The sequence below is a fragment of the Ranitomeya imitator genome, chromosome 2, assembly GCF_032444005.1.
Source record: "Ranitomeya imitator isolate aRanImi1 chromosome 2, aRanImi1.pri, whole genome shotgun sequence".
NCBI classification, from domain to species: Eukaryota; Metazoa; Chordata; class Amphibia; order Anura; family Dendrobatidae; genus Ranitomeya; species Ranitomeya imitator.
This window is the reverse complement of record NC_091283.1, coordinates 168,663,149-168,684,790: the sequence shown is the minus strand read 5'-3', so window position 1 is coordinate 168,684,790 and position 21,642 is coordinate 168,663,149. Positions and strand designations below refer to the sequence as shown.

At 48.2% G+C, this 21,642-nt stretch overlaps 2 protein-coding genes across 6 annotated transcripts; one reads left to right on the top strand and one right to left on the bottom strand.

The window, feature by feature from the left end:
* The first annotated feature begins 297 nt into the window (after nucleotides 1-297).
* LOC138662366 (vacuolar fusion protein MON1 homolog B-like) lies at nucleotides 298-16,335 on the top strand. Of its 3 annotated transcripts, none has more exons than XM_069747900.1 (6): nucleotides 298-396; nucleotides 7,745-7,822; nucleotides 10,854-11,780; nucleotides 13,178-13,976; nucleotides 14,299-14,446; nucleotides 15,899-16,335. In XM_069747900.1, exons 1-6 carry the CDS (start codon nucleotides 390-392, stop codon nucleotides 16,124-16,126), a joined length of 2,187 nt encoding a protein of 728 aa, XP_069604001.1. In that variant the 5' UTR covers nucleotides 298-389; the 3' UTR covers nucleotides 16,127-16,335. The 3 variants fall into 3 exon arrangements, with proteins under 3 accessions (XP_069604001.1, XP_069604003.1, XP_069604002.1); XM_069747901.1 differs by lacking the exon at nucleotides 298-396 and adding an exon at nucleotides 6,056-6,180; XM_069747902.1 differs by lacking the exon at nucleotides 7,745-7,822 and having other exon boundaries at nucleotides 300-396.
* On the bottom strand, nucleotides 16,322-21,532 carry LOC138662368 (uncharacterized). Of its 3 annotated transcripts, none has more exons than XM_069747904.1 (7): nucleotides 21,209-21,532; nucleotides 20,186-20,401; nucleotides 19,823-19,923; nucleotides 18,237-18,351; nucleotides 17,515-17,607; nucleotides 16,993-17,102; nucleotides 16,322-16,472 (listed from the first exon to the last, which is right to left on the bottom strand). In XM_069747904.1, the coding sequence occupies exons 1-7, from the start codon at nucleotides 21,225-21,227 to the stop codon at nucleotides 16,392-16,394; spliced, it is 735 nt and encodes a 244-aa protein (XP_069604005.1). In that variant the 5' UTR covers nucleotides 21,228-21,532; the 3' UTR covers nucleotides 16,322-16,391. The 3 variants fall into 3 exon arrangements, 2 of the variants coding, with proteins under 2 accessions (XP_069604005.1, XP_069604004.1); XM_069747903.1 differs by having other exon boundaries at nucleotides 18,237-18,396; nucleotides 21,209-21,530; XR_011318023.1 differs by having other exon boundaries at nucleotides 16,445-16,472; nucleotides 17,515-17,674; nucleotides 18,237-18,396; nucleotides 21,209-21,531.
* Between the last annotated feature and the right edge of the window lie 110 nt (nucleotides 21,533-21,642).

The following is a 21,642-nucleotide window of genomic DNA, read 5'->3' as shown; positions in this document are numbered from 1 at the left end:
TATACTGAGTGTGGCTGTACTGAGTGCGACTATACTGAATGCGGCTGTACTGAGTGCGACTATACTGAGTGCGGCTGTACTGAGTGCGGCTGTACTGAGTGCGACTATACTGAGTGCGACTATACTGAGTGCGTCTGTACTGCCTGAGTGCGAATGTACCGAGTGCGACTGTACTGAGTGCAACTATACTGAGTGCAGCTGTACTTCATGCCTGAGTGCGGCTGCGACTATGGATACAGCCTACCCTCCCATCCTGCAGCCCAACACACAGGAGGGCTGACTCCGCCCACACGCGTCACTGGTCACATGGTGGTGACATCACCGAAGGTCCTGCAGCTCCGCTGCGATCTACATCTTCCTCGACCTAAGCTGCAGAGCACGGAGCTCCCATGGCCGGTATGTTGGGGGATACAGGGGAGCACGGAGCCCCCATGGCCGGTATATAGGGGGATAAAGGGGAGCACGGAGCCCCATGGCTGATATATTGGGGGGATACAGGGGTGTGTGGAGCCCCGTGGCTGGTATATTGGGGGGGGATACAGGGGAGCACGGAGCCCCCATGGCCGGTATATAGGGGGATACAGGGGAGCACAGAGCCCCATGGTTGGTATATTTGGGGGGATACAGGGGTGTGTGGAGCCCCGTGGCTGGTATATTGGGGGGGGATACAGGGGAGCACGGAGCCCCATGGTAGGTATATTGGGGGATACAGGGGAGCACGGAGCCCCATGGCCGGTATATTGGGGGATACAGGGGAGCACGGAGCCCCATGGCCGGTATATTGGGGGGATACAGGGGAGCACGGAGCCCCATGGCCGGTATATTGGGGGGATACAGGGGAGCACGGAGCCCCCATGGTTGGTATATTGGGGGGGGGGGATACAGGGGAGCACGGAGCCCCATGGCCGGTATATTGGGGGGATACAGGGGAGCACGGAGCCCCATGGCCGGTATATTGGGGGGATACAGGGGAGCACGGAGCCCCATGGCCGGTATATTGGGGGATACAGGGGAGCACGGAGCCCCATGGCCGGTATATTGGGGGGGATACAGGGGAGCACAGAGCCCCATGGCCGGTATATTGGGGGGATACAGGGGAGTACGGAGCCCCATGGCCGGTATATTGGGGGGGGGATACAGGGGAGCACGGAGCCCCATTGTTGGTATATTGGGGGGGATACAGGGGAGCATGGAGCCCCATGGTTGGTATATTGGGGGGGATACAGGGGAGCATGGAGCCCCATGGCCGGTATATTGGGGGATACAGGGGAGCATGGAGCCCCATGGTTGGTATATTGGGGGGGGGGGATACAGGGGAGCACGGAGCCCAATGGTCGGTATATTGGGGGGATACAGGGGAGCACAGAGCCCCATGGCCGGTTTATTGGGGAGATACAGGGGTGTGCGGAGCCTCCATGGTCGGTATATTGGGGGGATACAGGGGAGCACGGAGCCCCATGGCCAGTTTATTGATGAGATACAGGAGTGTGTGGAGCCCCCATGGTCGGTATATTGGGGGATACAGTGGAGTGCGGAGCCCCATGGCCGGTATATTGGGGAGTGTGGAGCGGAGAGCCCCTGTATAGTGTCAGTACATGTAGTGTACGTGCAGGGGGATGGTATTTAGTGTAACACTGCAGTGTGTGCAGGTCATAGACAGTCACAGCTCTCAGGCCATGGAGATGAAGCTGATTTGTGTCCTTATTGGTTTTGTATTCTGCTTGCTGTCAGTGAGCGGTAACATGTTTACATGCAGAGCTCTGAGGGTATGTGCACACGTTACGGATTCTCTGCGGATCCGCAGCGGTTTTTGAGGTGCAGAAATGCTGCAGATCCGCAATTGATTCACAGTACAATGTAAATCAATGAGAAAAAAAAATGCTGTGCACACTTTGCGGAAGATCCGCTGCGGAAACGCTGCGGTTTAAAAGAAGTAGCATGTCACTTCTTTTTTGTGAATCTGCAGCGTTTTTGTACCCATTAAATTATAGAAAACCGCAGTGGTAAAAACTGCAGCAAAAACGCACAAAAAACTCTGCGCAACCGCACAAAAAACGTTGCGGAACCGCAGGTGCGTTTTCTGCCAGGAGAGGCAGAGTCCGCACCAGAAATTCCTAAGGCTAATCCGCAACATGTGCACATACCCTTAGGCTATGTTCCCACGGTCAGTGATCGGGAGCACGTCCGCTCCGTCCAAACTGCTGCCGGCTTTTGATTGCAGGTGATCCCATATGTGTTCATTGATCCGTACGGAATCACCGCACCCAATACATTGTACGGGGACATTTATCTTGTGGAGACTGAGCTTCTCCATGAGATAAATAGACATGCTGCCGTCTGGCAAGGCACGCCGCATGTCCGTCTCCGCAGGGAAGCCGCTGGTGCACATACACTCATAGTGGAGGTGGGGTTTCTTGAAATCCCCTCCACTGTGCTGTAACATCTGTCTGCTGTGGGTTGGATGGTGCGGATGTACTCGGCGTCCAACCAGCAGCGTTTACTGACCATGGGAACATACCCTTATTTCTGGACACTTCAGCTGCTGCACAAGTCCTCGCTCTCCTGATACGTGTCACCCCTGCACTGATACATTGTAACAAATTACCAGTGTAGTAAATGCTCAGCTCTGAACATATCTGGTGTTTGATGGAAACACAAATGTTCCTGGTCACTGACAGCAAACAGATGTAATCAAAACAAATCGTAATGGGAAGTTACAGAAAACTGCCTTGTAATGTGGGCCATGAGATGTCCTGCCGATCAGTGGTCCCCGGTCACCTAGACTCTCCTTCACTTCTCTGGAGGTTGGGGGGTCTCAGTACCCCACCGATCTGCAGGATGTACAGTACAGACCAAAAGTTTGGACACACCTTCTCATTTTAAAGATTTTTCTGTATTTTCATGACTATGAAAATTGTACATTCACACCTTACTTACATACTTTAAAGAACCTACAATATAAGACATAATTTCAGTTGTTTCACACTTTTTTGTTAAGTATATAATTCGACATGTGTTCATTCATAGTTTTGATGCCTTCAGTGGGAATTTACAATTTTCATAGTCATGAAAATACAGAAAAATCTTTAAATGAGAAAGCGTGTCCAAACTTTTGGTCTGTACTGTATAAAGACCAAAAAAGGTCTCAAAATGCAAATCCCTAAAGTATCATCTTTGTATAAATGTGTCCTTGTGATTGCATGTCAGTGGCCACAGGCTGCCATGTAGCCCTAGTCTAAAGGTACCTTCACATTAAGCAACTTTGCAACGAGAACGACAACGATCCGTGACGTTGCAGCGTCCTGGATAGCGATCTCGTTGTGTTTGACACGCAGCAGCGATCAGGATCCTGCTGTGACATCGCTGGTCGTCGCTGAAAGTCCGGAACTTTATTTGGTCGTCAGGTCGGCGTGATTCGTCATGTTTGACAGCAAAAGCAACGATGCCTGCAATGGTTTTTCATGGAGCGAACAACCAGCGAGAACAATAAGTGAGTCGCCGTTACGTCACTGGATCGCTCCTGCATCGTTCAGCTGTTGCCGTGTTTGACGTCTCTGGCTAGGTTCCCATTGCGTTAATGGGTGGGATCGCGCTAACGGACAGCGTTGTACGGCGAAACTAACGCAGTGCAACGCGTCCGTTAGCGCGCCCATTAACAGCAATGGGGACGCGCATCACTAGCGCGTGCCATTTTCGGCACGCGCTAGCTATGTGCCGTTGTCTTGTGGCGCGCCGCGCACGCTGCTTGCAGCGTCTGAGGCGCGCCCGCGGTCCGTTCCCCACTCTCGCAGATCAGAGAACTGCGAGAGCGGGGACGTTTAACGCGACCCCTTTACAACACATTGCCTTAGCGCAATCCACTAGCGCTAGGCGCTAAACGGATTGCACTAACGCAATCTGAACCTAGTGATCTAAACAGCAACGCTGCAGCGATCGGATCGTTGTCTATATCGCTGCAGCGTCGCTAAATGTGACGGTACCTTAAGCCTGAGCACTGTGCTTTTGACTGTAATCTATTGTTCTCTGTTATCAGCCATTTGGGAGGTAGACTGGTGTCAGTGTGTAGTGATCAGTAGCTATCTGCACTGACTTCCTGGATTGTGGCAGTAAAGGGCAGTCTAGCAGAGCTGCAGTGTACATCATGGGGAAAGCTGCAGCCTAAAGACTTGTTCACATACGGCAGATTTTACTGAGACGTTCCCCTGATAGTGATCTTCATTTTATTGGGGCTTGCAGAAATAATCCTATTCAGTTATAAGAGACGCATTCTGCCGTCGTGTGTGAACTGCAGGAGACTCAGACCCAGGTGCGGGGCCCATCCTGAGGCTTGGTATAGTAGGACTCCCCCATGCTGCCTGATCAGAGCGGCCACAGGGGAATGGCCGGCGCGGCATAACATGGGGACCTCCTGCCCTAAGTGCTGAGGGTCTCGGTGATAGCCGGGGTACAGAAAGCTGTGCATCAGCTGCTGAGGACACCCAGGACTATCATGGAGGAGGTGGCCGGGGCCCGGGGTGCAGACATTGAGATCTTTGTGTTTTGCGGGATTTGCTGGGTGTTTGTGCTGCTGATATAATTATTTGCCGCCATGAGTCATGAGCTGGTCCAACCTGGGGACTGTTTGCTGTGAAATGTCTGCGGTGCCTCACAGGGATGGGATTTTGTGCCTTGGAGCAAGTGCCAGGGTTCATGTGACCCTTGTATGCGGCCGTCATAAATCAGAAGTGCGTGCTGTCATGTGTTCTGTGTTACAAGTACCCAGTCACAGGACTAAGGCACTGCATGGTTCTGTATCTGTGCTGAACAAGTTGGCACTAGGGCAGCTACAGTTTGTATTAAAGGGAGTGTCATCTTTTTAAAGGGGTAAAATTGCAAAAAAGAAAACAAGCAACATATCCCTTATGAAAAATCCTCTCCGATGTCAAGAAAGGAGTGATTTGTAATTGTATAGTGTACTGCTCGCTGCCTTGTTGATCGTCGGCCTTTGCAGGCTGTCAGTCAGAGGTGGCCGTTTTAGGCAATCTTTTTGCTATAGGTCATAAACCCAATGCTGCCAAGGCAAAGCTGTCTGTGCGCACAGCATGGGAGAGAGCACGGATCAGGCAGTGGCAGCTCCAAGCTGTCAGACATCAAAATCGCACTGCCCATGGAAGCAGAGGAGCGGATGCGCTTGTGATGAGGGAGCCGCCACCATCTTGGACGGGCATACTAACAGAGATTGGCGTGACTCCATTTTGTCTCTGCAGAGATGAGTGCTCCTGGCCCCCACCTATTCTCATGAATAAAGTTCCTTTTAGCATGGTAATTAAGTCCAGCTCAGTGTAGCAGGCAGAAGGTACTTCAAAGCCAATGAGGAAGCCACACCAGCAGGGGACGGACTAGGAGGTGCTTGGGGGCTTAATTAAAGCACTCATGTCAAGTGGCCACAGGATATACGTCTATTGTGGCCTCCCAGTCGAACCGTCTCCAACATGGAATCGTGAATTATGGACACATCATCCGAGGTACAGGCTCATTAAAAATATCCCCCTCACCCTAAAGAGATTGTGCATCTGTCAGTGCAATTCCCGAGTCCGTGGGAGTTCTCAAACCTGAGATATGGAGATCAGCCTCCCACAGCGACCGAATGGGTCCGGGTTTGGTCCCTGGGCGACCGACAGAACCAACCTTGTGCACTGGTACCGCCCGTGTGCTGATCCGACCACCCTCAGAGCAGTTATTCCATACTAGATTGTGGCCCGATTCTAACGCATCGGGTATTCTAGACTATGCATGTCCCCGTAGTATATGGACAATGATGATTCCAGAATTCGCGGCCTCGACCAATCAGAGACGCGGGATTTCCAGGACAGACAGACAGACAGAAAGACAGACAGACGGAAAAACCCTTAGACAATTATATATATAGATATTAGATATTGGGCACAGATTTTGCAGTTAAGCTGAGGGGTGGAGATTGCTAGCCCACCCAGTTACAGGGAGGGGGAGGGGGGCATGGAAGGTTTAAGAGCTGAGGACACTTGGAGAGTAGGACTCACTCCACAGAAGATGATAAACTAAGGAACAGGGTATGCCAGCCAGAGGGGAGCAAGCACACGCTTTCTGGGGGCTGCCCGGCAACTAAGTCTTGGACCTGCGTAACGCTGAGCCCCCCGGCTTCCACAAGCGACCTTCAACCTGGTAAATTGACCTCCAGCTGTATACCTTTAAGCCTTGTCTTATGATTGTTATATTTTACTCTGACTGTAATTCTTGATATATTTTGTCTGTATATTACTTGTAATTACCTAGTGCACCCTTAAGGCAATTAAATCATAAATTAATTTTGGGCTGATCCTTTTACTCTGATTGCGAATCTTAGAGTACCCAGCTTGGGTAACAGGGCAGTCTCCCCTGCGGCCATTTGCTCTAGGTGCAGTTCCCTTATCGACCTGAGAGACAAAGGGGGCACCGGAGAGCTGTGCCTCTGTAGTTACGTCACGGATTGGTGACGTGGGAGGAACCGGGTTTCCTTCACAGCACTCAAGAACAAACCTCTTTGTCTTTTTCCTAATATATTTGTACTAGATGGTGGCCCGATTCTAACGCAGCAGGTATTCTAGAATATGCATGTCCACGTAGTATATTGCCCAGCCACGTAGTATATTGCCCAGCCACATATGTCACAGGTTAAAAAATAAACATATACTCACCTTCCGAGGGCCCCTTGTAGTTCGGTCACAGGACCTGTGATGACGTCGCAGTCACATGACCGTGACGTCCTCTCAGGTCGTTGGCGCGCAGGGCCTGTGATGATGTCGCGGTCACATGACCGTGACGTCATGGCAGGTCCTTCTCCCATACCGTCCATGCCACCGGAACCTGCCGCTTGCATGGAGCGGTCACCGGAGCATCGCGAAAGGGGAGTACATAATGATTTTTTATTTTTTTTTAACATTAGATGTTTTTACTATTGACCCTGCATAGGCAGCATCAATAGTAAAAACTTGGTCACGCAGGGTTAATAGCGGCGGTAACGGAGTGAGTTACCCGCGGCATAACGCGGTCCGTTATCGCTGGCATTAACCCTGTGTGAGCGATGACTGCGGGGAGTATAGGGCGGGCGCCGGGCTCTGACTGCAGGGGAGGGACTAATCGGACTGTGGCCGTCGCTGATTGGTCGCGGCAGCCATGACAGGCAGCTGGCGAGACCAATCAGCGACTTGGATTCCATGACAGACAGAGGCAGCGACCAATGAATATCCGCGACAGACAGAAGGACAGACAGAAGGACGAAAGTGACCCTTAGACAATTATATAGTAGATTGGGAGAAGTGATTTGTTTTGGGTCATAAACTTTCTGAATTCCGTTTTTTCTGCAGGGCTCTCCCTCTGTGACTGCAGGCTCTGCTGATTTTACAGCAGTTTGTACCAGTTGCCGTAAAGTGCAGATGTTAGTGCATTTTCACAATCTAGCCACTATATCTACTCCTTCTTTCTAGCTGATTGCAGGCCAGACAACTCCACCATCAGCAGCCAGTATTGGGAGGTATTCCCCAGACTCCAGGGGCTGACCATCGGCTGATAATGGGGGGTCCATGTTTCCTGATCCAGTTTGCACAGAACAAGGAGACGGCTGCTGTGTTGCATACAATTGTGGTTTTACCTGACTACGGCAAGCAGAAGTGTAGTAGACAGTGGTAAAGCGTGCGTGCATCGTTCCTCTACAGTGACTGAGCCTATGTCTGTATGTCTCCATTGTAAGGTGCCGGCAGGGATGTGGGGGTGATGGCCGAAGAAGCACCTAATACGGCCCAACGAGAAAAAGGGGATCTGGAGACTGGTGAGTAATGAGAGGGTCACATCATTGGGCTCACAGGGAGGGATGGGGTGAAATGTAGTAAAAACTGTGCACGTTCTAAGCAGAGCTGCCGCCGGGATCTAGTCGGCTCCTTCTTGCCACAGTACTGTTCGTCAGGTCATCCTGTGTTTATGTCGTACATGTCCCCGTGTTCAGGGGCGGATTGTAGGACGTGTCCCCGTGTTCAGGGGCGGATTGTAGGACGTGTCCCCGTGTTCAGGGGCGGATTGTAGGACGTGTCCCCGTGTTCAGGGGCGGATTGTAGGACGTGTCCCCGTGTTCAGGGGCGGATTGTAGGACGTGTCCCCGTGTTCAGGGGCGGATTGTAGGACATTACTGGAGTGAATGTAAGGAGAACCCCCCCAAATAGACAGAAACCAGTGGTGTCTTAGGTCTGTAGGGGTCACCAGATTCACCTCCTGCAGCAGAATATTAGCCCCCTGCTTTCACTTTTTTTCTTAACTTTTTTCTCAAGCCAGAAGTTGTCTTTTTTTTTAATCTGTCCCCCAAGATAGCCGTAGGAGGGCTTCTTTTTTGTGGAACAAGTTGAAGTTTCACTTTCTTAAGTAATGTACTATGAGAGGGAGGACAAAAATTCCCAAGTTCAGTAAAATGATGCAAACCCCTCACACACGCACAATTCTGGCATTGGTTTGTGGGTTTTGTTGCATTCATTATGCAGTAAAAATGACCTGGCAGCATAAAAACTCTAGCCTTGTCCAAACAATAAATAAACCTACAGACCCTGGCTTCTCACACACGGCTGAGATAATTCCAATCTGGTCACACAAAACAGCTGTCGTCCATCGTGAGCAGTGATACTCAAAGCTTGGTGTACACGGCCTGCGGAGACTCTTCTCATCGAGATTCTGGCTTGTCTCGTCAGCTCCAACACAAATCCGCTCTGCTCAGCTCCCCCAGCTGACTGACCAGTTAACATGTGGCCTGGTGCTAGTCACAGCCATCCAGGTGCCCCTAATTATAACCCATAATGGCTTGTATTTTTCCACCAATGGAGCTGTGTGAAATTGTTTCTTACTACCTGAGCTTACACTTTTATTAATACCATTTTGGCGTAAATGCGCCGTTTTGATCTTTTTAAAGCTGTTTTTTTGTGGGGAGTGCAGTGATCGAATAAAATCCATTCTTGCGTTTCAACTATTTCTCTGCATTTAACATATGGTTAAAATAATTTTATATCTTGATTGATCAAAATTTTACAGTCATGGCAATTCCAAATATGTTTGGAAGGGTGATTTAATTTTTTTTTTTTTTAATATTTTCTCATATTTTTAACAAATCGTATTCAGTGTATTTGCTTTATTCTTTAGACTCCTTAAAGGGACTTGAACCTGCCATTGTTTCATTGATTGCCAAAGATGGCATTTACAGGGGCCTTCATTAGGCACAGCCATGACAACCCATCAGTTCCCCAAGATCGCATGGCGAGGGGCATCTGCCAACCATAATAGGGGCCCTGCTTCCATTCATCTGCCACCTCATTATGACATAAGTCCTGTGACTCTGCAGCGTCCGAGTAAGACTCATGAATATCATTCATGCAAATCTGTCTGAGCTCGGATCACTATTGCACGATCTCCCAACCTGAGCATGACCACCTCATAGCAAGACACGAAGCCGTCATACTGCGTCCAGGAGAGCCACAGCCAGTCCGGGCATTGCGGATGTCACTGACATCTGAATGAGACCCTTATTCTGTTAGACTCTTCATAGTCTTTAATTTTTTTGAGGCTGAAAATAGATAAAGTACTGAAAACGCCGAGAGCAGGCCTGGCACCAAGAGTACAGAGCAGACCCCCAATAAGTAGGAGAGGGTGGGAACACAGAGCACCGCCTGGACTGGAGGCCAGGGCTCATCAGAGGTCACACCACCCTCTGTGCAGGGACAGGATTCCAAGGCCAAACACATTTGCACTGCTGTGGAGGAACTTCTCTAAAACAGAATATTTCCCAATATTTCCTTAGTAGACGGAAGGTTTAGACATTGGTGCTGACCACTGGGCTGTAGACGGACTGCAGCTTTCTAATACTTTGTCCTATGCGCTGTTCATGTCTGCATAGTGGTTTCCTGAAGCCGAAATACTGTAACTGATCCATCTCGGACCCACGGTATACGGACCCGCGGTATACGGAGGACCCCGTTGACCTGATTGTATTCGGTTTCACTTGACAGGAACGTACTGCTGCATGCAGTGATATCTTCTCTATGGAAAGCATCAGAGTCCGCAGCTGAGCTTTCTAAGGCTGTGTTCACATGACATTCTTTTCAGGCAAGCAAAGCAGACAAGGTTTTCAGACGGAAGCTGATACAGAAACGCCGGCATTTTCACAATTCTTTTCTTTCTTGAAGCATCTTTTTGTGCATTTTTTTTTCTCTTCGTTACCTGTTGAGCTTTGTAAGTGTTTTTTTGTGGGGCAGATTGTAGGTGATTATTGTAGTCTGTTAGGCAGTGAGTAAACCACAAGCATTTTGTTCTCGGAGACGCTCAAAGTTCACTTCAAAAGTCGTCCTGGAGTCTTCTGGGTGTTCTTTTTTGCCTTCCCATTCCTTTCAATTGTAAAGTATAAAGCTTCTTCCAAGTGGAAGATGCCTGAAGAATGGTCAGATGAATCATTTTAACCGCTTGGCGTTTTTGGAAACCTGTGCCGGTTAAAGGATGCTAAGAAACGTGTGAACAGCAAGATGTCTTTACATATAAATGAATAGGATTTTTTGGAACAGTTTCTGAGTGCTTTTTACAGGCAGTTTTGAAGCGGACTTGTGCTAAATTCGGCTAAGAAAAAGTCACGTGACCCTACCGGTCAGAGCCTCTTACGCTGATATGACCAGAGTCTTAACCTCCTCTGGATGGGAAATCGCATGCAGATATGTATGTCCCACTTCTTCCCTCTAGATCCTGGCTCCCTGCTACTAAGGGCCTGTATTCTTCTGGTTTCATATAGTTTGGTCTGGGCCAATTGTAATTAACCAAGTTTTTTTTTTCTCCCACAGATCTCCTGGATCAAACAGAAAATGAGACCAGCGATGACCCTCAAACTTTACCGTCACCACTCGATGTCCAGCCCTTGGACACACGGCCAAAGAGCTCAGATGAGGGATGTCCTCATGATGCATCTGTTCTGTCACATTTTCCCAGAGACGATCCCCACCGTGGTCCCTTACAGGAGGGCATGGATGTCACCGATACACAATGCTCTGAGGGTTCTCTGGAGGACAGCACCAGGGGAACTGCAGAAGAGACAGGACAAGTTTCCATGGGCTTAATGGAAGTACCAGAAACCTTGAATGTGGTGGACCATGACACTGCTACTGTAAATGAGGTGGGGGGATTAGATATACGTGACTGTTTACAGCAAGGCTGTATGTCGGCTGCAGAAGATGTAGAAGGCGAGAATGGTGGCATGGTATATGACGGCAGCCAGCCACCACAGGCCCTGCAAACTATTGGTGAAGAACCGTCATGCAAAGAATCAACAGAATGCAATGACACTGGGCAGACACACAAAAAGAGCCTCAAGTATAACAATACAGAGGCTTCTGCGGATGAGACCAAACTAAGTGATCTTGTGGTTGCCGACCCTGGACAATCTACAGATGCTGGTGACCATGATGATGAGCACAAGGGACTAACAGATAATGTGTTGGATGACTCTGGGGATTTTCCTGGTGTCTCCTCAGTGGTGGCAGGAGTGACGTCAGATGCGTCTCCACCTACTACCCCTGTTCAGCGAGAGGAGGACGTGACCGCAGAGAGTTGGCGCACAAAACGGAAGCACGTGTTTGTCCTGAGCGAGGCAGGAAAGCCGATTTACTCCCGCTATGGCAATGAGGAGGCCCTGTCCTCCACCATGGGAGTAATGATGGCGCTGGTCAGTTTTGTTCAGAGTGGAAATAACGCCATCCGCTCCATCCATTCTGGTACGTGACAGTTTTATGTGATCTATGATGTAAAGTTGTTATTATTATTATTTATATAGCACATTAATTCCATGGTACACTAGATGGGGTTAAATCAAAATACAAATATCACAGTAAACAAAACTAACAGTGGCAGACTGGTACAGAGGGGAGAGGACCCTGCCCTTGTGGGCTTAAATTCTACAGGATTATGGGGAAGGAGACAGTAGGTCGGGGTTGCAGTAGGTGTTGAGGTGGCCGCGTGGTCATTACAGGTTGTAAGCTTTTTTGAAGAGATGGGTTTTCAGGTTCCGTCTGAAGGATCCAAATGTGGTGGATAGATTGTGATAGATCAGGTAGGGAAGATATGTGAGATGAAGGAAAGATAATTATTTCAGATTTGCCCACATTGAGCTTGAGGAAGCGAGAGGAGATGAACGAGGATATGGCTGATAGACACTCCGGGATTCTGGACAGGAGAGAGGTGACGTTTGGACCAGAGAGGTAGATCTGAGTGTCATCAGCATATAGATGGTACTGGAAGCCATTGGACTTTGAGTTGTCCCAGGCTAAATGTATAGATTGAGAAGAGTAAGGGTCCAAGGACAGAGCCTTGAGGGACACCAACAGAGAGAGGGCGAGATGAAGAGGTAGTATGGGAGTAGAAAACGCTAAATGTGCGGTTGGAAAGGTATGAAGAGATCCAGGATAGGGTGAGATTTTTTACACCAAAGGAAGAGAGGATCTGTAGTAGGAGGCAGTGGTCAACTGTGTCGAAGGCAGAGGACAGGTCAAGAAGGAGGAGTATAGAGAATTGTTAGTTAGCTTTGGCTGTGAGTCGTTAGAAAGTTTGGTCAGGGCAGTCTCAGTGGAATGGTGGGGACAGAAGCCAGATTGTAGGTTGTTGAGTGAATTAGATGCAGAGTGAGAGGAAAGTTCAGCATGGACGTGCTGCTCAAGGAGTTTGGGAGCAAAGATATAGGGCGATAGCTAGACATAGCGCTCGGGTCAAGAGAGCGCTTTTTGAGGATAGGTGTGACTGTTGCATGTTTGAATGCAGAGGGGACGGTATCTTAAGTTAGTGATAGGTTGAAGAGATGGGTTAGGGATGGGATTAGTGTGGTGGTGAGGTTGGGAAGGAGGTGGGATGGGATGGGGTCACGTGCACAAGTGGTGAGGTGTGATTTGGAGAGAAGATGAGCAAGTTCTCCTTCAGTGATGTTGGATAGGGAGGTTATGGTGTTTGGGCATTGGTCTGGTATACAAAGGGGTTGTGGTGGTCGGACAACAAAGACTTGCCTTGTTTGGTAAAGTAATGTCTGGTTTTGGGGTCTGATGGCTATTGTTATGTAATGGTGGCTATTGGGAGGGTATTTGTGAAGCTGCAATGCTGATTGTTGCTCTGTTTTTTTTCACAGACAAGCAGAAAGTGGTGTTCCTGCAGCAGGGCCCCTTGGTGTTAGTGTCTGTGTCGCGGGCCCCTCAGTCAGAGGAGCAGCTGAGAAAGGAGCTGCAGTACGTTTACTACCAGATAATCAGCATGCTCACACAGGCAAGTGTGGCTCGAATATTTGAGCGCAAGAAGAATTACGATTTGCGGCGTCTTCTCACCGGCTCTGAAAAGATCCTGGATAGCCTATTGGACTTGCTGGATACTGACCCTGGCTTCCTCCTTGGGGCAGTACGGTGCGTGGCCTTGCCAAGCCCGCTGCGGGACTCCCTGAGCTCCATTCTAACTAAAGCCATCACTCCCAATTTAGTGTTCTCCATCTTAGTGGCAGAGCAGCAGCTTGTGACTGTGGTGCAGGAGCGGGCAGTGATTGAGGATTGCCGTCTGGACCCTGCAGACCTCCAGCTGCTGCTGAACCTTATCGGAGCCTCTTCTGCCTTTCAGGCAGGTGAGATCTGGACTCCTATTTGCCTTCCACGCTTTAACCCCGATGGCTATTTTTATGCTTACATCTCATATTTGGACCCCAACTGCACAGTGTGTTTGGTGCTCCTATCCACGGATAAAGAGTCTTTCTACGCAGTGTCTGGCTGTAAGAGAAAGATCCAGGAGGCCATGGAAGCACAGAACTCTCTGCAGACATTGGCTGGGGCCCTCCGCTGCCGCTCATATAGTGCCTCTCTTGTAGGGGTCCCAGAGCTCTTACATTTTGTGTACAAGCCCCTTGACATCCCTGAAACCTACCAACAGCTTCCACAATTTACCAGGTACTTTTTGTAAGGATATAGATGTAAATTTGTAAAATAACATTATGTGCAACATACAGATTAGCATTATCAGAAGGTGACAAACCAAAATTTGGAAATGTTGCCGTCCTGCAGCTTTCTGACAATTGGAAAGGGTCGCACTGTAATAGAAAGTTGCACACAGCGCATCAGAGCTCAGATGCATAATTTTGCCCTGCAGGCCATGAAATCATAGATGTACACCCATGTGCTCATATTTACCTAAGATTTAGCATTGATTTTAATATCATCACTGGAATAACTCCATGTTATGATGTAACATCTGTCATCTGTCACTCTGCAGCCCTGAACCCGACGGCCCGTACACCAGTGAGGAGGAAAGACAGCGGCTCTTTGATCTGTACCGGTACCTGCACTGCCGCATCCACAGCTCAGCCAGACCCTTACGGCTCATTTACCATGTGGCAGAGAAGGAGACGCTGCTAGCCTGGGTGATACTATATGTCTGTGCTTAGGATGTAGGGTTGTGCACCTGCGGGATTCCTAGACGTTACTGGAGATGTCACAGTATAATCTGTCCCAACCCTGAGGCTGTGTAAAGCATTGGACAGTTGTCCTGAGTGGCATGTAGCTCTTCTGTCTCCTGTAATATAGACCATACTGATTGCATTCTTATATGACAGTAGCACACGGAAGCCGGACATACGCTAGCTGATGACCAAAGTTTGGGCGGTGGCTTATTTTTCCTGGGAATAAATGGATTGGCTACTGAAATTCAGCACTCCTGCGCTGAACCCACATCTTTTCCAGCACATGACGGCTGATCTGATCAACTGATATGTGCCCCTAATAGCCGTGGGTGGAATTGTCATTCATCCGCGGATGTTAACTTGTTAAATGCCACTGTCAGAGTTTGACATTTAACATGATCGCACTGGAAGCGCGTCACTAACCCCGCCCATCGGCGCCCCTGTCACATGATCGCAGTGCGTTGATGGGTCGACATGACAACAGGAGGTCTGCAGGAGACCCCTGCGGTTGTCACTGCCAATCTGCTACGAGCGCTTCTCCAGTGGCCGGCCTTCATAGCGGATGATGATATTTGCTACACATAGCAGGGCTGAAGCTCTGCTCTGCGTAGCACTAGCCATCAGAAGATCGCAGCTTCAAGTCTCCTAAGAAGACTATTGAAGCAGGTAAAAAAAAAAAAAAGTATGAAAGAATATAAAAGTTCAAATCGCCCTCCATTTGCCCATTCAAAATAAAACATTAAAAAATATATAAAAAATACAAATTGGACGGTTCTGAATGCAAAGATACCAAATCTATCAAAATATAAAAATAATCCGAACAGTAAATGGCGTACCGAGAAAAAAATTAGCAAACATGTCTGTGAACTCGTAATGACTCGGAGAATCATAATGGACGGTTAGTTTTAGCATTTAGTGAACATGGTAAAAAAAAAAAAAAAAGCAATTGTGGAATTGTACTTTTTTTTTGTAATTTAACCGCACATGGAATTTTTTTCCGTTTCCAGTACACTATATGATAAAATCAATGGTGTCGTTCAAAAGTACAACTCGTCCCCCCAAAAAACAAGGACTCATATGGCCATATTGACGGAAAAATAAAAAAAGTTATGGCTCTGGGAAGAAGGGGAGCGAAAAATGGCCCGGTGGTTAAGGGGTTAAGAATCTGAAAATTGACTAACTCTGTGGATAAAAAACTGTTTATGGCCATAAGGTATTGGACTGTGTTCGAGATAGAAAACCAAAAACATCAACAGCAAGAATGTCCCATCATTATATAGTATGGCAGTGGCCTTTATTCCATGTCTGACTAGGTATCTGTGCTCAGGGGCGATGCGTGTGCTCAGGGGCGATGCGTGTGCTCCAGATGCAATGCAGGACATAATTGGGTTCCTTTTGTCGTCCCCTCCGCAGGTCACCAGTAAGTTTGAGCTCTACACGGCGTTCAGCTCTTTAGTGACTAAGGTGGGTGCAATAAATGTCATAACCAAGCTGCTCCGCTGGATCAAAAGGGAGGAAGATCGTCTGTTCATACGTTACCCTCCAAAATACTCCACAACCCCTGTCCCTGGGAAAGGGGTTAAATCAAGTCGGACAGATAGGACTGACCCTTCTCAGAATGGCTTCTTCACTGGCCTGTAGTGTTGGAGAGGATCTGTGTGTAATCTGTACACACGGCCTGCCCTCACCATCCAGAGGATCCCGCTCCAGTATGGACTGTAGAACCTAACCAAGCACAGAAACTCGTCAGGGCTAAGATGGCCGACCACGGACCTGCGTGTGCCACATTCTGCTACTTTTCTCATCAATGTGTTCCTCAATAAAGCTGCTCCTCCATAACTTTAACATAATTTCTTTTATTATAATTAGAGGACATTCTGCTGCACAGAGGGCAATGCCCCGCACATCATAGCATCGCTGCCAGATCCTCCCGGTGCTCAATCAGCAGATCAAAGAGTCGTCCCACCGTGGCCTCACTCACCGTCACCTGTGGAAGAAAGGCTGCCATTACACAAAGGTGCTGATTCTGCACCGCTCCAGTGATCTACAAGACACCAACTCCCAATATGATGATGGGAGTAGTAGTTTCACCAGTGCTATTAAGGAGGTGATGGCGGTCCATGGGGCAGGCTAAGGATTCATTAGCTGGTGTATCATGCCCAGGACCCTGTATTGCTGCAGCTCGTAGCTGATTACGGTGGTTTCACACACTGATTTTTGGAAAGTATTGCAGTTTTTATGGCAGAGACAGAAGTGGATTCAATAGGAATATGAAGAAAGGATGTAAACGTCTTCCTGCTGGATCCACATTTGGTTTTGGCTTAAAAACTGCAACCCCATCCCGCACGAAATTATCTGAATACAGACTTATTGATGGTGGTCACATCATCACATGACCCCATATCCTCTGATGGGGTGATCGGAGTTGTCGCCTCCAGGACCCCAAGTCTCAGATTATTCAGCTTGAGGAGGGGATAAGACATGGTCACCATATGTACATCTTGTACCTGCCAGGTCTTCAGGACGTTTTCAGCTGGCAGTCCACCTTGTTGCTCCCATAGGTCAATAAAATGAGAAGGGATAGACAGTTGATTTGCGAGCCATTTCCAGTCATATCCTGTGGTAGGAACATATGATTACGTGGGGATAGTGTATTCTGCAGACTCCATATCCGAGATGTAGGTTGGAGCTGAAGGGAACATGGGGTAGGAATGTGTCACCTGGGCTTCCCTGGTGGTGGGGCAGTAGCTTACTGGAGGATATGCAGTTGTGTTTTGACAACTTATAGTCACCTCTACCAGCCATCTACATACATATATATATATATATATATACATACATACACCGGTGTAGAAAGACAGGAACAGCAATACCTCCAGATTGGCGCTGATCGTTACAAACAGGCATGAAAAGATGTCTCCATGAAAGAGACTGCCCTGTGAGATAACTCGTAGGTTCTAGGATCTCGGTTCTCTCCACATGTGAGAGGCCTGAGGACACATGAATAGAAGCTGGTGTCGGAGCCTTACCTTTCGGATGAGAGAGGCTGAGCTTTACTGTAAGTGGCACCCACAAGGAAGGGACGATGTCTCTCACAAGATGCTCCTCTGGTAACAGCGGACCTGCAGACTGACAATACATGAGCTGTACACCGATGCACACGTAGTGGCCAGACGCATTCCTCCTGATCTGCCTCCATTATAATCCATGATTTGGAATAAAGGATTTTATATACGTAAATTGCATGCCACTTTTCATTACCTTTGCACAGACATTTGTACATGGCTGAGCCCACCGCTGTTCCTGGACTGTTACTGCCCAGGCTCACCGTAGGGTAATGGGAGCAAAATGCCTAATTGGTGCCATAAGCTTCACCTGACCATGACATTCCTTCTGATCTGCCTACATTATAGTCCATTATTTTTTTCACATACACAATTTGCCAACCTGCCAATTATCAAGCTGATTTGTATCTAGCGTCCAGGGAAAATCTCACCATTCAGGTATGACTGGTTTTCTTTCACAATGGTCCCATCACAAGGACAGCTAAATGCTCCCTACAGTGTGAGAGCCTACAAACAGCTCCTATCTCATGCACCCCTGTGGACTTACAATACTATGGATATTTTATCATGAGAGCTGGATGTCAATGTTACAAATGAGACATGGCTGCCATATTGTTACATGTCAGTGAATGGTACATTGCTATATTGACCCCTGTAGAGAATGGGCTGTTTGTGGCAGATCTCACCCAGCCAGCGCAGAACGGCTCCCTCGTTGTGCATGGCCTTGACCACGTCTTCTCGTCCCAGAGACTTCAGCTTTTGCGCCAGTGTCCGCAGTTGTTTGTAATTATCTGGATGATCCTGAAAATCCATTAAGAAATCCTTCACGTTTAGAGGTTGTCTTGGCTGTGGGCAAATGTGATAAGCTCAGATACTGATTCTGCGCCATGAAAACTGCAGCAATATGTTCTGTAAAGTGAGCTATGTCCCCGGAGTCGCATTTATAGGCGTGATGCAAACACTAAGGCTAGGTTCACATTGCGTTAATGGGTTAACGCTAACTGCGGTGCACGGCGAAAATGTCGCAATTAACGCCGTGCAACGGGTCCGTTAGCGCACCCATTGACAGCAATGTGATTTCTGCCTGTAGCGCATCGCTAGCGCATGCCATTTTCAGCACGCGCTAGCGATGTGCCGTTCTTTTGTGACGGACCTCGGACGCTGCTTGCAGCGTCCGAGGTGCGTCCCTCGCTAGCGCAGATCGGGGATCTGCGCTAGCGGGGACGGCGAACGCGGCACCAAAATAAACCTTGCGTTAGCGCAATCCGCTAGTGCTATGCGCTTAACGGATTGCCCTAACGCAATGTGAACCTAGCCGGAGTCACACAAGTGTATAATACGGCCGAATGCTAAAACAGCACCTAGAACTCGGCCCAGTGTTATACTATGTGGGAGCTCAGATCTGCGATTATTTTCTCATGCTAATTCAGCTTACTGGGATTGCATCCAAGAATCAGATCACACTCATCAATACACTGCACTCGGATGTCATATGAGTGCAGTGTGATTACAGCAGACACCAGCAGCAGTGGAGATGGGGAAATGACTTTGTCTCCTCCACACCTGTGCTGCGATTGTTTCATGTGAGACAATCGGAGCACTGACAATCAGATCACTTTCACATGAGCCGAGGGTCGCTAGCATATCACATCTGATGCCATACACTAGTGTGACCCCGGCCTAAAGCGTGTGCTCCAGGACTGTGTGGCGGCACACAAAGTTCTGTAGTACTAGCAGCCCTTCTAGTTTAGCGGCCAGATGATACACGGTGACGTGAGATTCTGGTACTGTATCACGATATCGTATCTAATGATCTGTGCTGTTGCCCTGTGCCATACTGCTAATGTTTCTAAATGTGCTGGATTTTCTGTCCTTAGTTGCAAGATACCATAGACTTCAAAGTGACGGCACTAAACCGTTGTGCTACAGCAAGTCACAGCCATAGTGCACACATGGAAAGTGTACAAAAGTAAAAAGACAAGCTGGTCAGGGCCGAGCAAAGGAATGCTTACCACTGAGACACCATGTCATGTATGTAATGCAAGAAGACCGGGAGCGCCCATGAGCACAGACTGCTACTTGCCAGCCCATAAGGCTACAGCCCCAATATGAGCTGCAGGACGACACTAGGGGATTGGGAGTATGTAATGTTCATGGCTGGGAAAAGATGGATGCCATTAATTACAAAGAACACAGTATCAAAAAAGCTGTCCTGATTGCCATATATAAGCATGCATTGTGCCACTGACGGGAGGATACAGGGGGCACCTACCATTGATAAACTGAGCAAAGAGTTAAGTGTGGCAACTATGTCTTCATTCAAAGCGGGAAGCTTGTGAAAGGTAGAAATTACGTCCGGAGACCAGCGACAATCTGAGAAGAAAATGAACTTGTGAATGTGTCTATAAGATGACGCTCAGCCAAGGGGCACGTTGTTGAGCCCAATCTGAAATGGTGGATAAAAGGGAGCAACAGATTGCATTCAATTCCATAGCAATGGGAGGTAAGTAGAATTATTAAAACTGACAATAACAAAAACTTTTTATTAACACCCCACCCCCAATTTATAAATCGGTGAATATTCAGGGTGGGTCATCCCTGTAAATTGCCCCTTTTGGGACACTATTATTCTTACCTGCCGTTGCTGTGGGAGGGACAGAGCAAGAAATCTGCAGACTTGCGGTAGAATTACGATCAATAGAAATCTGCAGACTTTTAGTGGAAAAGGGTTCACAAGAAAGTAATGGCCCAATAGAGGGAATATTCTCCGTGGGGTCATCGTGTTCCTCTGCTATATTCCTGACCTCTCTGTGATCTTCCATCTCATCATCCTCCACCGGGCCACATCTCACTGCAGGAGGAAGGATATAATAAAGAATATGGTCAGTGGAGTCGCAGCTTGCCCACATGATGCCCGAATAGTGTACGTGCGCCATAGTCGCTAGGTGGAAAGCCTTTACAACTAATCCCCAGCTGCAATGTCCCAATGACGCCATTGCCCGGACTGCTCTTAGGCACATCAGTCATAGGCTGCTTTCACACATCAGTTTTTGGCATCAGTCACAATTCGTCGAATGTTGAAAAAAACGTATCCGTCGCAGATTGTGAAAAACTGATGCAACGGATCCGTTTCTTGGACGGATCCGACTAGCTGATCCAGCTATTTGGATCCCAAAAAAATCGGAGCATGCTCAGTTAAAAAAAAACGGAATCCGTTGCTGGATTCCGTTATTTGACTATTCCGGTGCCATAGGGTTCCATTTTAGCAAACGACGGATCCGTCGCTGTCCGTTTTTTTTCGACAGACACAAAAATGTCCGTTTTCTACTCTTCTACGTCCGCCGGAAAACCAATTTTTGACGGATCTGGCGAAAAACGGATGAAACGTGCGGCCATCCGTCGTTAATACAAGTCTATGAAAAAAAAAGGGATCCAGCGGCAACTTTTGCCCAATCCGTTTTTTTTCTAAATTCACCGGATTGTACCTGACGGCAAAAAACCTGATGTGTGAAAGCAGCCTTATAGATGATGTCAATGCGTCCACATAGGAGTCATGATGTGGACATTGATGCGTGCGGTTGGATCCTTGTCGACAATGAATTTCCAGCAGAGTCCTATGAGTGATGTACCCAGAAAACAGAGCCATGTGCAGGATTACCTGGCTTGTGGTAATCCATGTCCGTCAGGTCTCCTGGAAATCTTCTTTGTATAAAAGTGAAACCAACTCAGCAGCAAAAATGAAAGGAAATGCTTTGTCCGTGTTCCTCTTACGAGTTGTTGGTGGGTGTGTGTCCTACTAAAAGCCTGTCATTTGCTCATCCGCTTCGACTTCAGCATGAATGTAAAGAGAACTGTCACCAAATAGTTTCCCTATGGGTGATCATGCAGACTAATATTTCAGAATAGCTCCTATAATACTGGACCTCCTGCGTTCAGCTGTATCCTAGTGCGGCCAAAGTGCCAGTCTGGGGCAGGAAAACCCATCCCACGTACAGTACGTCTTTCCTCTTTTTATAGGCTGGTCACAGGGGTCAGATGACACACTTCCCTGTACACCTGAATTGTGACAACTAAGCAAAATTCCCTTATTTA